At 43.4% G+C, this 12,276-nt stretch overlaps 3 protein-coding genes across 3 annotated transcripts; 2 read left to right on the forward strand and 1 right to left on the reverse strand.

Moving 5' to 3' along the window:
• Positions 1-121: 121 nt before the first annotated feature.
• blzf1 (basic leucine zipper nuclear factor 1) lies at positions 122-4,609 on the forward strand. Its single transcript, XM_071542531.1, has 7 exons — positions 122-202; positions 900-981; positions 1,328-1,788; positions 2,304-2,503; positions 3,672-3,800; positions 4,012-4,234; positions 4,411-4,609. Exons 2-7 carry the CDS (start codon positions 963-965, stop codon positions 4,594-4,596), a joined length of 1,218 nt encoding a protein of 405 aa, XP_071398632.1. The 5' UTR covers positions 122-202; positions 900-962; the 3' UTR covers positions 4,597-4,609.
• Positions 4,610-4,623: 14 nt separating this feature from the next.
• On the reverse strand, positions 4,624-8,067 carry trmt10c (tRNA methyltransferase 10C, mitochondrial RNase P subunit). The gene has a single exon (XM_071542530.1). The coding sequence runs from the start codon at positions 7,736-7,738 to the stop codon at positions 6,116-6,118; it is 1,623 nt and encodes a 540-aa protein (XP_071398631.1). The 5' UTR covers positions 7,739-8,067; the 3' UTR covers positions 4,624-6,115.
• A 203-nt stretch (positions 8,068-8,270) lies between these two features.
• On the forward strand, positions 8,271-10,098 carry txnl4b (thioredoxin-like 4B). Its single transcript, XM_071542541.1, has 3 exons — positions 8,271-8,443; positions 8,551-8,702; positions 9,202-10,098. The coding sequence occupies exons 1-3, from the start codon at positions 8,312-8,314 to the stop codon at positions 9,365-9,367; spliced, it is 450 nt and encodes a 149-aa protein (XP_071398642.1). The 5' UTR covers positions 8,271-8,311; the 3' UTR covers positions 9,368-10,098.
• The last annotated feature ends 2,178 nt before the right edge of the window (positions 10,099-12,276 follow it).

Here is a 12,276-nt window from a genome sequence, read left to right on the forward strand (position 1 = left end):
GATCTCAAGTCAGATTGCTAACATTTGGTCGCTCAGAGAATAGCGGTAGGAGAACATGGCGGCCGATTCGAGACCAGCTTTGTGTCAGATGGACGGAACATTTGCCATTCGCCAGAGGCCAACTGTATCCGGTGACAAATAAACAGCTTGCTGTCGCTGCTTAACGCGAATTAACTGTGGAGGAACGACCCGTTCGTTGACGGTATGTTGCTTAATATTATGGCTCAGTCTTAAGAATCTAATTTAAGTTACATCGGGAAAATGTCCCCACTTGTAGATGGCTAATTTTAGCGAACAAACTGCCATTAACCGTTGTTTTCCTCCGCCAACGCTTCCATCTGCTTGGCCAGCAACTATTACTGACTAGCCAACGTTAGCGTGTATTGTTAATCATTCAGTAAAGCAAGCTCAGCTGTAAACATTGACCTTTGAGTAGCGTTGTGTGGTCGCAATCTCAAATGTATTAACACATAATAATAACATCCACACAGGAACTACAACAACTGTGCTGACGGGACAGTTCAATATCAGTCTCTATTGTAACATTAATGTCTGATTGAGAGTTAAGTTACTGTTAAAGGAGAATACCAGTCAACAAGTCAAAAAAAAAAAGATATGTTACTCCTATGATCCGTCCAATCAATAGCCAAGCTTAAGCTTACATTAAACATGAAAACCGCATAAGTGGCTGAGAGCACCCAGAGGGATTTTGTAGGGATTGTGGCTTGTTTCCTTTAGTTTTTGATAACATCAAACAGATAGGCTATTCTTTGGGTTGACAAAATCATTTTCCCGTTGAATGTCTATGCAGCAGCTCCAGACTTAACATTTTACTCACATCACAGGTTCAAGCCTTCTTTGGTTTTGATTTGGTCTGTTTCTTTTTTGAATTGTCATAGGTGAAAGAGCCTACTGGCATCCACCTCGTCTCCCAACTTCCACTCAACTAACCCGCTTCCACCATGACTACTGCTGTGAGAGGTATGTACAGTTTTGCTTGAAACATGAAGTGTTTACATTTCATGGACTGCTGTCTAGATTCCCTATCTTTGTGCAGCCAGTCACAGCAGACTGATGAGCAGTCCTGATAAAACCCCTGCCAGCGTGGTTTGAGAAGACTCTCATTCATTAAGTTATGACTCTCAGTAGTCATAGCCTCCATATTCTTCATTGCCTTTTTTTCTGTCTCCTGCTTTTAATGGGCAGGAAACAAATTTCCTCTCACCCAACTTGCATTTGAGACAGAAGGTAGGGGTAGGAAGAGGGAGCACACCTATCAAGTAAAGATAGTTAGCCCTAGACGCAGCTCTTTGTTTGTTTCTTCCAGGTTCTGCCCATGTGCCGGTCAGGGGCCCCGGTGACGGCATGGAAACTGACAAACCACCGGCCGTGCTGGAGATCATCACGGATCCACTGCCACAGGGGCCTTCTGCAGTTCCCCTCCTGAAGGTGGCCAGCCCCAAACACAGCCCCAAATCGACCCACACTGCTCCCCCCGCTGCCCCCCAGCCTCTCGGGGTGCTCCACCTGGGCAAGGTGAGTCGAGAGGCCTGCACAGAGGTGGAGGCTGTCAGGATCCTGGTTCCGCGTGCCGCTATCATCCGGAGCGGACGTGCGGGGCCCGTTGAGGGGAAAGGGGAGTCCTGGCAGCAGGCTGAGGAGCAAGGCTCTCCCTCCCCTCCTCTGGTGGAGGACTGGAGGGGAGCGCTGGAGAAGTTGCAGAACTCTGAACGCAGGCTGCTGCAAGATAAGGAAGGCCTGTCCAATCAGCTGCGGGTACAGACAGAGGTAAGACTAAGTGAAGCTAGATAGATTGTTTTATTTGGATATAAGTCATGTGCTTTGCCCAGTCAGGTTTATTGCTGTTTACAATCTGTGGACAATTTCATTTACCATAATATAACAAGTGGAAAGGCATACTAATCTATAGTGCTCAGAATGAATTCCAGTGTTTCCTATATAATTTCTTGTAGAAGTGGGGGTATTTTTTTGTTTTGAGACCATAGTTTGCTCCTCGACCCTTTCCAGGATCAGTTCCAGGAGGTGATGTGGTGTAATAATGGCTCTTATTTGGATAGTTATATGGACAGTTTTTTTTGTAATTGCAGTTATTTATTTTGAGTGGGCTGAGCAATAAGGCCAGATGATGAATTTTCAGTGTATTTACAGTTTTCCAGCCATGAGGGGATGCACTGCAGCTAAATAAATAAAAAGGAAACACTTGATTCACCTCCCTATGTATATCCTCCACTGAGACATTCAGGAACATGGACAGTTTCAGCCATTCTCCCCATGTGCCCCAGGTGAACCGCGAGCTAAAGAAACTACTGGTGGCGTCGGTGGGTGACGACCTACAGTACCACTTTGAGCGTCTGTCGCGGGAGAAGAACCAGCTGATTCTGGAGAATGAGGCGCTGGGCAGGAGTCTGTCACACACCGCCGAGCAGCTGGAACGCATGAGCATCCAGTGTGACGTCTGGAGGAGCAAGTTCCTGGCCAGCAGGTATGGAGTGGATAGAGTCAAATTTAGGCCCTAGCCCGGCCCGGGCCCTAAGGCTTATGAGAATTCTCAGCCTGAGCCCGACCCGAGCCCGATTTTTTTTTTTTTTTTTTTTACATAAAAACCTAATGTGTTTGATCAATTTCGAATAGCTTATTAAATCAACACCATACAAAACACTTGTGTCAGTTCAAATGTTTATCAGAAAAAGGTTGAGCTTTTTAACAGGATCGGACTACTACACGCCCGTCTGTTCTGTATTTTAGCCATACAAATGTATATAAATAATAGTTTGCTTATTGTAGTTATTTATCACCATGTCAGTTAGGAAAATAGAGGATACATGAATCAGTGTCGCTTAAATATATGTTGGAGATGAAGTTATCCACGGAGAGCCACTGAGAAGCTTCTATTTGGCAACACTAAGGGACATAAGTACTCTTCTATGATACATTAATGTTCCTCACAGTACAACGTGGGTTGTTTATAGAACAATAAGCAAAACTGGATAACTGTGGTGACTTACCCATAGGTAAAATAATAGATACGCGCAACAGAACAGGCAGAGCGCAGGCGGAACCGTAACGGAGCTTCTCCGTTACGCAAACGGAACGCATGCTGTGTACGATCAAAAGCTTCACCAAAGAACATGGCTAGAGTCCATTTTCTCAAGAACAGAACAGTAACGATAGTCCATGAGGCCAGTGCTTGCTTGGAAGCGACAGGAGGGCGTGTGCGCGCGCCAGGCAGACTGTGTCTTCTGTGCGTTTCTTTGATTGGTATGCCTATTGATTTCAAGTCCCAAGCTCAAAAAAAAAAAAAGAAACGGGCCCGACCCGAGCCCAACCCGAGCCCGAGTTAGTGATGTGAAAATCGGCCCGAAGCCCGGCCTGAATCTATCATAGCCTCGGGCCCCGTCGGGCTCGGGCCAGAATGCAGGGCTCTACTGAGTCAGGATGTGTGATGAATAGAGATGAAGAGAGCGATGGAAAGGGATGAGAGGATTTATATTGGAGCAGAACCAGCTACTGTCATTTTATCCTTGTTTTTAAAACTTTTAAAACTCTGCGGCAGACAAAAAAAAGATAATTTTCATACAGGGTTCAATAAGGTATCGCATAATTACTATTATTCTGTTGAGTGAGCAGTTGGATCAATGTTGTCTCTCCAGAGTGATGGCAGAGGAGCTGACGAATGCCCGAGCAGCTCTGCAGCGTCAGACCAGAGAAGCCCAAGGAGCGATTCAGGACCTGCTGTCCGAGAGAGAGGATTTCTCTAGAGACATGGTGCTCACTCACAGGTATCAACACACACTGGAGCGTGACTCAAACATCCTACGCACGAGGCAACGGAAGCACATTCAAATAGAGTCATATCTAATATGCTGTTGGCACCAGGTTTGGGGTCAATTCATGAACTCATCAATTCCAATTCAACTAAGGAATTTGAATTTGAATTTGAAGAAAAGCCTGTGAGCCTGTGTGCTGATGTTCTTGCATCTCCACTGTCAGATCTCTTGAGCAGCTCCTGGTGTCCCTGCAGTGGGGCAGACAGCAGACCTACTACCCCAGCGCCCAGCCCCTCAGCACGGGTGAGCTGGCTGCAGCCAATCACAAGATAGCAGACGCCATTAACTCCCACCTACTGGGCAACATCAGCAACAGCGTGGTGAAGAGCAGCAGCGCACCAGCTGAACAGTTATGCAACACACCAGCGGAGAAGATGGCTGAGAAGGTGCAGTCCCAGCTTCCAACTTTTCCACCGATGCCTTGTGTACACACTGTGTATTGTTGCTGACAGAGAAAATGGAGGATGTTTAATGGCAATCCCCCTGAAACTTTATCTGGGCTGCTACCATTTTTGTCATTGACTCATACATCTTCTCTCTTCTCTCCCACTTTCTGTCTTAGGTGCTGAAGATTTTAGATCCGATTTCCTGCTCAGAAAACAAGGCTGAGCCTCCACTCTGTGACTCCTCCCCCTCAACCTTTCTGACCAATAAGAAGAGCATCGGCAGGTTTCACCCATACACCCGCTATGAGAACATTACTTTTAACTGCTGCGAGCGCTGCAGTGGAGACATCTTGGTGCTTTAGAGGTCAAAGAGGGGCCATGCAGCCTCCTGTCTGACATCCATGCAGGGTCAACGCTCATTTCAAATGCTCCGAGGTCTGAACACAAGAGTGAACTCTGGGGGAATATGGCCGCTCCGTGTGAAGTGACTTCCTCAGTCAACACCAAGTCAGCCTTTCTCACACAGACACTATCCATACCAGCATGGGTCTGCTGCTACACATTTCAGTGTGCAGCTGCCCAGGTTGTTGCATACCATTTGATTTTCCCATTTTCTGATGGATAGTTGTGAATTATATTGGCCTGCTGTTTATTCTGCTCTCTTTTGACCTTTGATCTGAAATGGCTAAATAAGAAAAATGGTGCTTTCTTTTGTTTTCAATAATCATCATGATATGATGACGACAGATGAAATTTTAAAACCATTGCAACTTTGCTTAAACCATGAAAGTGCTATTTATTGCTTGGTTGTGATGTCAAGATGACATCAGTGTTACTTGATAAACAAGCACTGTTAAGGTGTCTGCTTATGACTTGAACATTAGGCTAGTGTGTTTTAAGCTTTATTTATATCTGTATCAGTATATCCATAACTGGACTTAGTCTGGACTTCATGGGTTAATCATGAGCTGATTGGACAGTTACACATCATGCACTGTACAATTACACACAGGAGTAAGGAAGCCCTCCATATTGTCACATGCCACCCAGGACGGCAACATTCATCATTGATACAGTGATACTTGAGTACGACTCAAATTTTAGTGCTGCTTCAAAGGAAATGTTGAGTACAAAGAATTGTATTTTCTAAAAAACGGTATTGTTTAGGCTGCAGTTATGGTTGTGTGTTTTATTTATTCTGTTTTCATTGACATATGTCCTGTTCGTTTCAAAGGATTTCTTTGATTCTGCGAGGCAGTTTTTCACTATACAGGAACTTAAATATTTGGTTTGGAGTGCAAAAATCATAAGCAATACAAAGAGTGACCAATATTATTTAATACAGCATTTAAAATATACTGGACAGATGTTTCTGCTGTGTTTGCCTCGGAATATACTTCTATGGAACAACTTGCAAGATACTGCACCTGCCATTTGAGATTTTCAAAACTGTTCTGTATATTATTTTGGTTGATTTCATCTGTATGGAAAAGTTTGCTCTTTCAGCGGTGGTGACAATAACAAAATGTAAAATGAAAGCAAACTAGAAAATGATATTTAAACCTTTTATCTTTGTAAGACTGTTTTCCATGTCGGAGACCAAAATAAACAGTTTATACCTTTTGAAATGTCTTGATTCTTTATAATTTTACTAAGATTATATGGAAAAGGCTGGCCAGAGTCTGAGACACACCAGTGCATGAAGTATTAACAAGTATTTTATCATGAAGTATTAACAAATCGGCAATGACTGACTACGACAAGACTTTATTCACCACCTTTGACAGGTCTCAATTTTTGACATTGACATTTTTGACATTTGACAACATTAGTGTGGACATAAACATCCCAAACCCCAAAGTCAGACAGTTCTTGTTGACTTCACTCGTCCTCCCACCAGACCTTCTTGCGCTTGCCTGTACTTGTTTTGCCCTCCATCTTGCTTTTAAACAATGTCTGTAGCCTGGTTACAGCTACTTTGTTTTCTCTGTCACCAGTCGGCCCTGCCATCCTGCCAACTGCCATTCTGTCCTTACTCTTCTCTCTGATAACACCTGTGAACTCTGAGTCTTTATAGGAATTGGAAAAACTTGGGCCTCCACTTCTGAATGTCCCGCCACTATTTCTTTCCCCAGATCTCATTGACCTTCCACTATCCTCTCTCTGTCCATGATGTGTGACTCTCTTATCTCTGATGCTGTAGTTTGTAACCTGTTTCTCTGGCTGCTGCTGATGGAAGCCATCATGCTTCCTCGTAGGCACAAACTTCAAAGCTTTTTGCCATTCCCCCGTATCCTTGAAAGTCACCATGATGCGGATCATCTGGTCCAGAGTCAGGTTTTTGGCCCCAAGATCCCAGTGAAGGAACTCATCCAGGGGTAAACGGGCCGTAGCCAGCTTCAGACGCTTGGCATTAGCCAGGGACAGGCCCGACTGGATGGAGCGGTCCACAAGCGCTCCGATGATGTAGACCTTGGAGTGGTCGAAGGTGCGGAGGACGTTAGGGGAGTCTGCGGTGAGGTAGACGAGGCGTTCGCGGGGGAACACGTCCACATGGCGGCGGTCGGTGGCTGTGACGAGCAGGCGGTCCCAGGCCTCGGCGCCGTACCGCTTCAGCAGCTCCTGTCTGTAGGCCCCATCTGGCTGCAGGTTGCAGAAGTGAAGGTGGAAGGGGTCAGTGGCGCGGCGGTTAAACCCTTCCGCCTCCAGCAGCTGGGACACCGTGTTGTCTACCTCACGCCTGGACATGTTCTGCTCGTAGCTCATGTCAAAGACCAGCGGCTGGCCGAACATCATGGCCTGCACGCTCTTCCAGCCCAGCAGCCTGTCCAGGGACCGGCCCCAGAACTGCAGGAGGAACGTGTTTTTCAGTTCCTGTCCGCTCTGGTCGTCCCCGCCCTCAGCCTCAAAATCAGGCGAAGCCCTCTGCTCCAACCAGGCCGCCCTCTCCACCTTTCTCTGCTGCTGCTTTTCCTTACGGCGCTTCTTGTGGCCCTCCCTGATGGACAGGTACTTGAGGTACTTTTTCTTTGAGGACTTGGTGGTGAGCTGAGCCAGCGTCTGAACCTCTTCATCCGTCATCTCTTGAGGCACCAGCCTCCCAGCTTGCTGCCACATCACGACCAGTTCCCGGGTGGCCTCCAGAGTGGACCCATCCTTAACATCACCTCCTGGTTCTCCTGCGTCCTCTCCTTTTGCTTCCTCTTCATCGTCCCCTTGTTGCTTTTCATCTGCTGCGGCTTGCGATCGCATTACAGATTTCCATATGTCAAAATCTATTTTCTCTTTCTCCCCAGGTTGCTCTGTTTTTGGCTGGGGGGCATCTTTCCTCACTGAGCATCCGGTACTTAAGTGGCGGGTGATGGCTGCAGGGTGATGAGAGGAGAAGGCGCTGCTGAATGGGAGCAGTCTGGTTACGGTTTGCCTCTTTGTAGCAGTGGATGTCGCAATTAGACCGCATTTCCATAGATCATAGACAACCGGCGTAGAAAAGAACCGTAACATCGCGATAAATGAGGTAAAACTGCGAGTGTATCAATGCTAAACGTAAGAAGGTAAGGCTGTCACTGATGGACTGTCAAAGTTTGTTAGCCGGACCAGCACGAGTGGACGAAGCGGTTCAGTTTCTTCTCCATTGTCACAACAGTTTATTCTAAATATATACAGTACTTGTACCCTACCACATTTTCCCAATACTGCCGAAGTCCCCTTTCCTTAATTCAACAGCCATGCTTGTCAGATATTGTGGAAAGGTCACGTTGTTAAATGGTGTCACACTTTAATGTGTCGTAGTGAAAAGCGACTACACAGCTCTGACTGTCTGGTAGTAAATGTTTGCTCAGAGGACAGTCACAGATTTTTTTTTCTAACATAACAATCATATATGTAGCATTTTCGTTATGATTTCTATTCTCTGTTAAGTATCGGTGTGATGTGTAATAATAACTTAATACAACAATTTGACGTAGTTTCCAGTCGGATAACTCACAGTGTTGCACAGTAACAATGTTGGTGTCATTTCCTCCTATCGAGCAAAACAAGGAAGTGTGGATTGATCTCATTTGTTTGCTTTGAACAATGAGTTTGTTTTTACCCAAACTGTCGTGCAAAAAAGATATAGATGAGGTGATCAAGGGTGTAGCAGAAAAAGTCGTAGTTTTGAGGTTTGGGAGAGACGAAGACTCGGTTTGCCTCCAGCTTGATGAGATTGTAAGTCAGTTTGCTATAGCTTACTGTCAGACTGTCATTGCTAATATCAACCCGTTGACTCGCATCACGTCTACTTTTGCTAATTCGTAGTTTCTTTCCTCCTTTAGTTGTCAAAAACTGCCCATGACTTGAGCAACATGGCGTCGATCTACATCGTCGATGTGGATAAAGCTCCCATCTACACAAGATATTTTGACATCAGTTACATCCCATCCACAGTTTTCTTCTTCAATGGACAGCACATGAAAGTGGATTATGGGTAGGTGAAGTGTGTTGAAATTTACAACCTCTTTCTTTTTGTGTAATTGTCTGATAAGTACTAAATATTGTTTTAAATCGTATTTTACCTAATTCCCATATCGGATTGCGCCATCTGATCGCTCATCTCACATCATTGTGACTTGATATATTTCCACGTGTAGACAGAAGTAACACTTGCTGCTCTTGTGGATTGATTGTTATTTCTCCTGTTTCGTTGGGAACAGGAATAAAATCTATAGAAAACTGATACTGATACTAGCTCTAAGATTGAAAACCTCCAGTTAAGCCATGATAGTAAAGGCTTTTTACATTTCAAGCATTTAGTCTCTTCCTTCCTTACTGGATTTAGAGATTTAGAGTGCTTTGGATATTGTGCATACAGCTCAAGAGTTAACTTTTTTCTCACTGGAGGTTTTCAATCTTATAGTTTAGATCTCAGTTTTCTATATATTCCCAAGTATGTATCCAAAGCTTCCTTATACTTTTCTCTCTTTCAGCTCACCGGATCATACCAAGTTTGTCGGCAGCTTTAAGACCAAGCAGGACTTCATGGATCTGATTGAAGTGATATACAGAGGAGCCATGAGGGGGAAGATGATTGTCCAGAGTCCCATAGACCCTCAAAATATCCCCAAATATGATCTGCTCTACCATGGGATTTAGGGTGGAGCCTGTGTTACAGTGGAGCTACAAATTACCTCCACAAATTGATTGCTGATCATAATGATCTGTTACAGACTCAAGTCAATCACCGCTGGTTGATTAACTGACAAAAACAGCTTCGACTTTCAGCCAATAAGCAGAATCTCTGAGAATGTTCTGATATTAAGCTTGGCTTGCATTCAAGTGTCTCAGATTAGGAGGGTTAAACTAAATTCTCAATGTCTATAATGTGTTAATTTTTGTACAGGAGGGGAGTCTCAGACTGTGCATCACTCCTTGATCCTTGTCGCTTTTCTGTATTAAAAGATCATCTGTGCAGTAGAACATTGTTCATCCAAACCTCTTGGAAATAAGTATTGTGTGGGAGCGAAACATGATGGAAACACTGAAATTTATAAAAATGATGGGCTTGTTAAGATATGAAAAATACATGCACACATTCTTAAATGTTTTGTAAGACTTTGTTTTAGTCCCATTCATCAACAACACTCCCATCTGATAAATTAAAAATATGTTTATGCTGCCAAATTATCCTCATAAAAATAAATCTTAGTGTTATACTAGACTTAATCCAATGCCGAGCCCATTATGTTTGATAGACTGCAAGTTTAGATAAATGAGGTTCTACTGTAATTATTTTCAGGCTTTTTCATCTTGTTAATATTTTCAGTCGTTTTGTTGTTTCCCATGGAAATGCAGTAATAAATCAGGAAGTTACAATTCATTTATCTGATGCAGATGCTCTGTGGTCATGTTTTAATTTTAGCTGGCACCATAAAGTTTACTTCCCTGTTTTAAATGTTGCACTCATTATTTATGCTTTGTTTTGTGATTGGTGATCTGTGGTATTTTCAGCATGTAGGGAAGTAGAAGGCGCTATTCCGATTTTGTTTAAAGAAATCATCTTACATTGGCCTACAAGCATGCAGTGATAGCTATTAATTTTACTGAGCTGTGAGGGGGCTTCCTCAGATTTGAAGTGCATTTTTATTTATTGTGTTTGTAAGGCCTCTTTCTGATTCTTGGTGCAGAGTAGATAGTGCGTAAGGCTGGATATTCACCTTCCTGCTTGGGCTGCAGTATTTTGAAGATTGTAGAGTATGGACTTCATTCATTTCTGGGTCCCTGCTGATATTAGAAAACAGCTTGCAGGTTGGTTGGTGGGTCTGGAGTTCCTGGAGTGGGTGCTGAGTCACTCGCAGTGAAAGATGATTAATTTCTCAAAGCTTTTAATTATTAATTATGATTCATTTGAACATTTTCCCACAGGAAGCTATCACTAAATATAAAAGTAATCAGATTCCCAACCTTCACATCATCTGTCCCTCTAATTGTAATGTTTAGGCATGAACTCAATAATAAATTAGTTCAAAATTATGTTTTCTTTTACATATTTTATTTTGAAAACAAATCAAAAATTCAATTTTAAATTATTTTTTGTCCTTTAACAAATTAGTAACGCTTCTCTACACCTGCCACCTGTAGCTTATTTGTGAGAAATTGTGCTTTTTTTCTCTATCGTTTTTCTCTGTCACTCTCTTTGTCTTTGTTCTGCATCTCTTCTTTTGCCCTCAGTCTCCATCTGTCTGATCTGTGATCACGTCTCTCCATCCCTTTGAGACTAAAGCTGTATTTCCACATCAGCAGGAGGCTGCAGGTTCTCTCTCCTCTGTGACGGCGGTATGGGCGTTGCATCTTGTGAATGAGCCTCCCAAGATGAAATACAAGTTGATGATGATTTGTCAATGTGCCCGTCCCTCTCTTTAACCCAGACTGCATACAGAGAGTTGGTCCTTTCATCACACTGTATCACAAAGACAAAGAGATGGGAGTGAGCTGAGACAGAAGTAACTAGGTGTATTAAGTCAGTTCGCCAGCTTGCGTAGTTTATTGCTCAACATTGAAATATGAGTGAAAATATGATTGAATATCAGCTTCCAGACCACTATGAGTGATAAAAAAAACAGATGTAATGTGAAAAGGAGATGGCTCACCTGTGAGTGTTTCTCCTCTGTCTTGGTGTCTGCTGTCTGGCCTGATGATCTTTTGTCTAAATTGAGATACTGATGAGACATTTGCACCCCTCCATAACGAATGTAGACATCACCAGCATCCTGAAATGACTTTAAGCCTATGAATTCATATTTCCTTGGGATATATAGAAGGAAACACAGAACAGTTCTCACCTGTGTATTTCACAGCAACCACCACTCCAACACAGAGTAAAACAACACCTAACAGGCCCAGAACAGGCCACTGCCATTGGATCCCATGGGCTGTAGATTCATCTACAAATACTGACAAAGAGGGATACATTTCTCACATGCAATATCGTAGTATATAGTATTTAACCAAATAGAATATAACTCCTAGTCGTAAATTATGTAAAATTGGATTTTGGACATTCAAGGGAAACAATGCCAGTTTACCCAATGATTTAACTAAGAGGAGCAGTTCTGATAAAAAAAAAAAACCCCAAAAACAATAGAAATATTAAGACACATGAATTAAACTAGCTGTAGTTGGCCAAAAAGGAACAAAGAAAGGGAAAAAGCCAGAAAATGACACACAGAGAAAAAAAAAAACAACGCTAAGCGCAATTAATAGGTCTAATCCCCAGAGAAAACAAAGATTCACATACAGTACATAACAAAAATCTGTATAGGTTCCAAAAGTCTGTATATTGCATTGTAAATAAAAACAATGTAATAATAAGTAAATTATTAATGTATTGGTTTTCCCATCATCCCTACCCCATCATCTCTACCTGCAGCCTCCCTTGCTGTGCTGTTCTCCGCTCCAGAGTTGTAATCCTTGTACCTGTAACCCAGGCTCCAGGTGTCCCGGCCCCAGTAGAAGCTGTTGGTCCGGAGGGGGAAGAACGGGGCCATGAAGGCCTGCGCTCTCTG

The sequence above is a fragment of the Centroberyx affinis genome, unplaced genomic scaffold (genome assembly GCF_046629955.1).
Source record: "Centroberyx affinis isolate AG114_WGS23_722 - 3 ecotype Tasmania unplaced genomic scaffold, CSIRO-AGI_Caff_v1 ptg004122l_1, whole genome shotgun sequence".
Classification (NCBI taxonomy): Eukaryota; Metazoa; Chordata; class Actinopteri; order Beryciformes; family Berycidae; genus Centroberyx; species Centroberyx affinis.

Excerpts from the sequence above, each read along its gene's own strand:
- blzf1 (XM_071542531.1), top strand. Across the intron at positions 1,789-2,303 it reads AGCTGCGGGTACAGACAGAG|GTGAACCGCGAGCTAAAGAA; the intron begins GTAAGACTAAGT and ends CATGTGCCCCAG. Across the intron at positions 2,504-3,671 it reads AGCAAGTTCCTGGCCAGCAG|AGTGATGGCAGAGGAGCTGA; the intron begins GTATGGAGTGGA and ends TTGTCTCTCCAG.
- trmt10c (XM_071542530.1), bottom strand. The coding sequence starts at position 7,738 with ATGTTACGGTTCTTTTCTACGCCGGTTGTCTATGATCTATGGAAATGC.
- txnl4b (XM_071542541.1), top strand. The coding sequence starts at position 8,312 with ATGAGTTTGTTTTTACCCAAACTGTCGTGCAAAAAAGATATAGATGAG. Across the intron at positions 8,444-8,550 it reads GCCTCCAGCTTGATGAGATT|TTGTCAAAAACTGCCCATGA; the intron begins GTAAGTCAGTTT and ends TTCCTCCTTTAG. Across the intron at positions 8,703-9,201 it reads CACATGAAAGTGGATTATGG|CTCACCGGATCATACCAAGT; the intron begins GTAGGTGAAGTG and ends TCTCTCTTTCAG.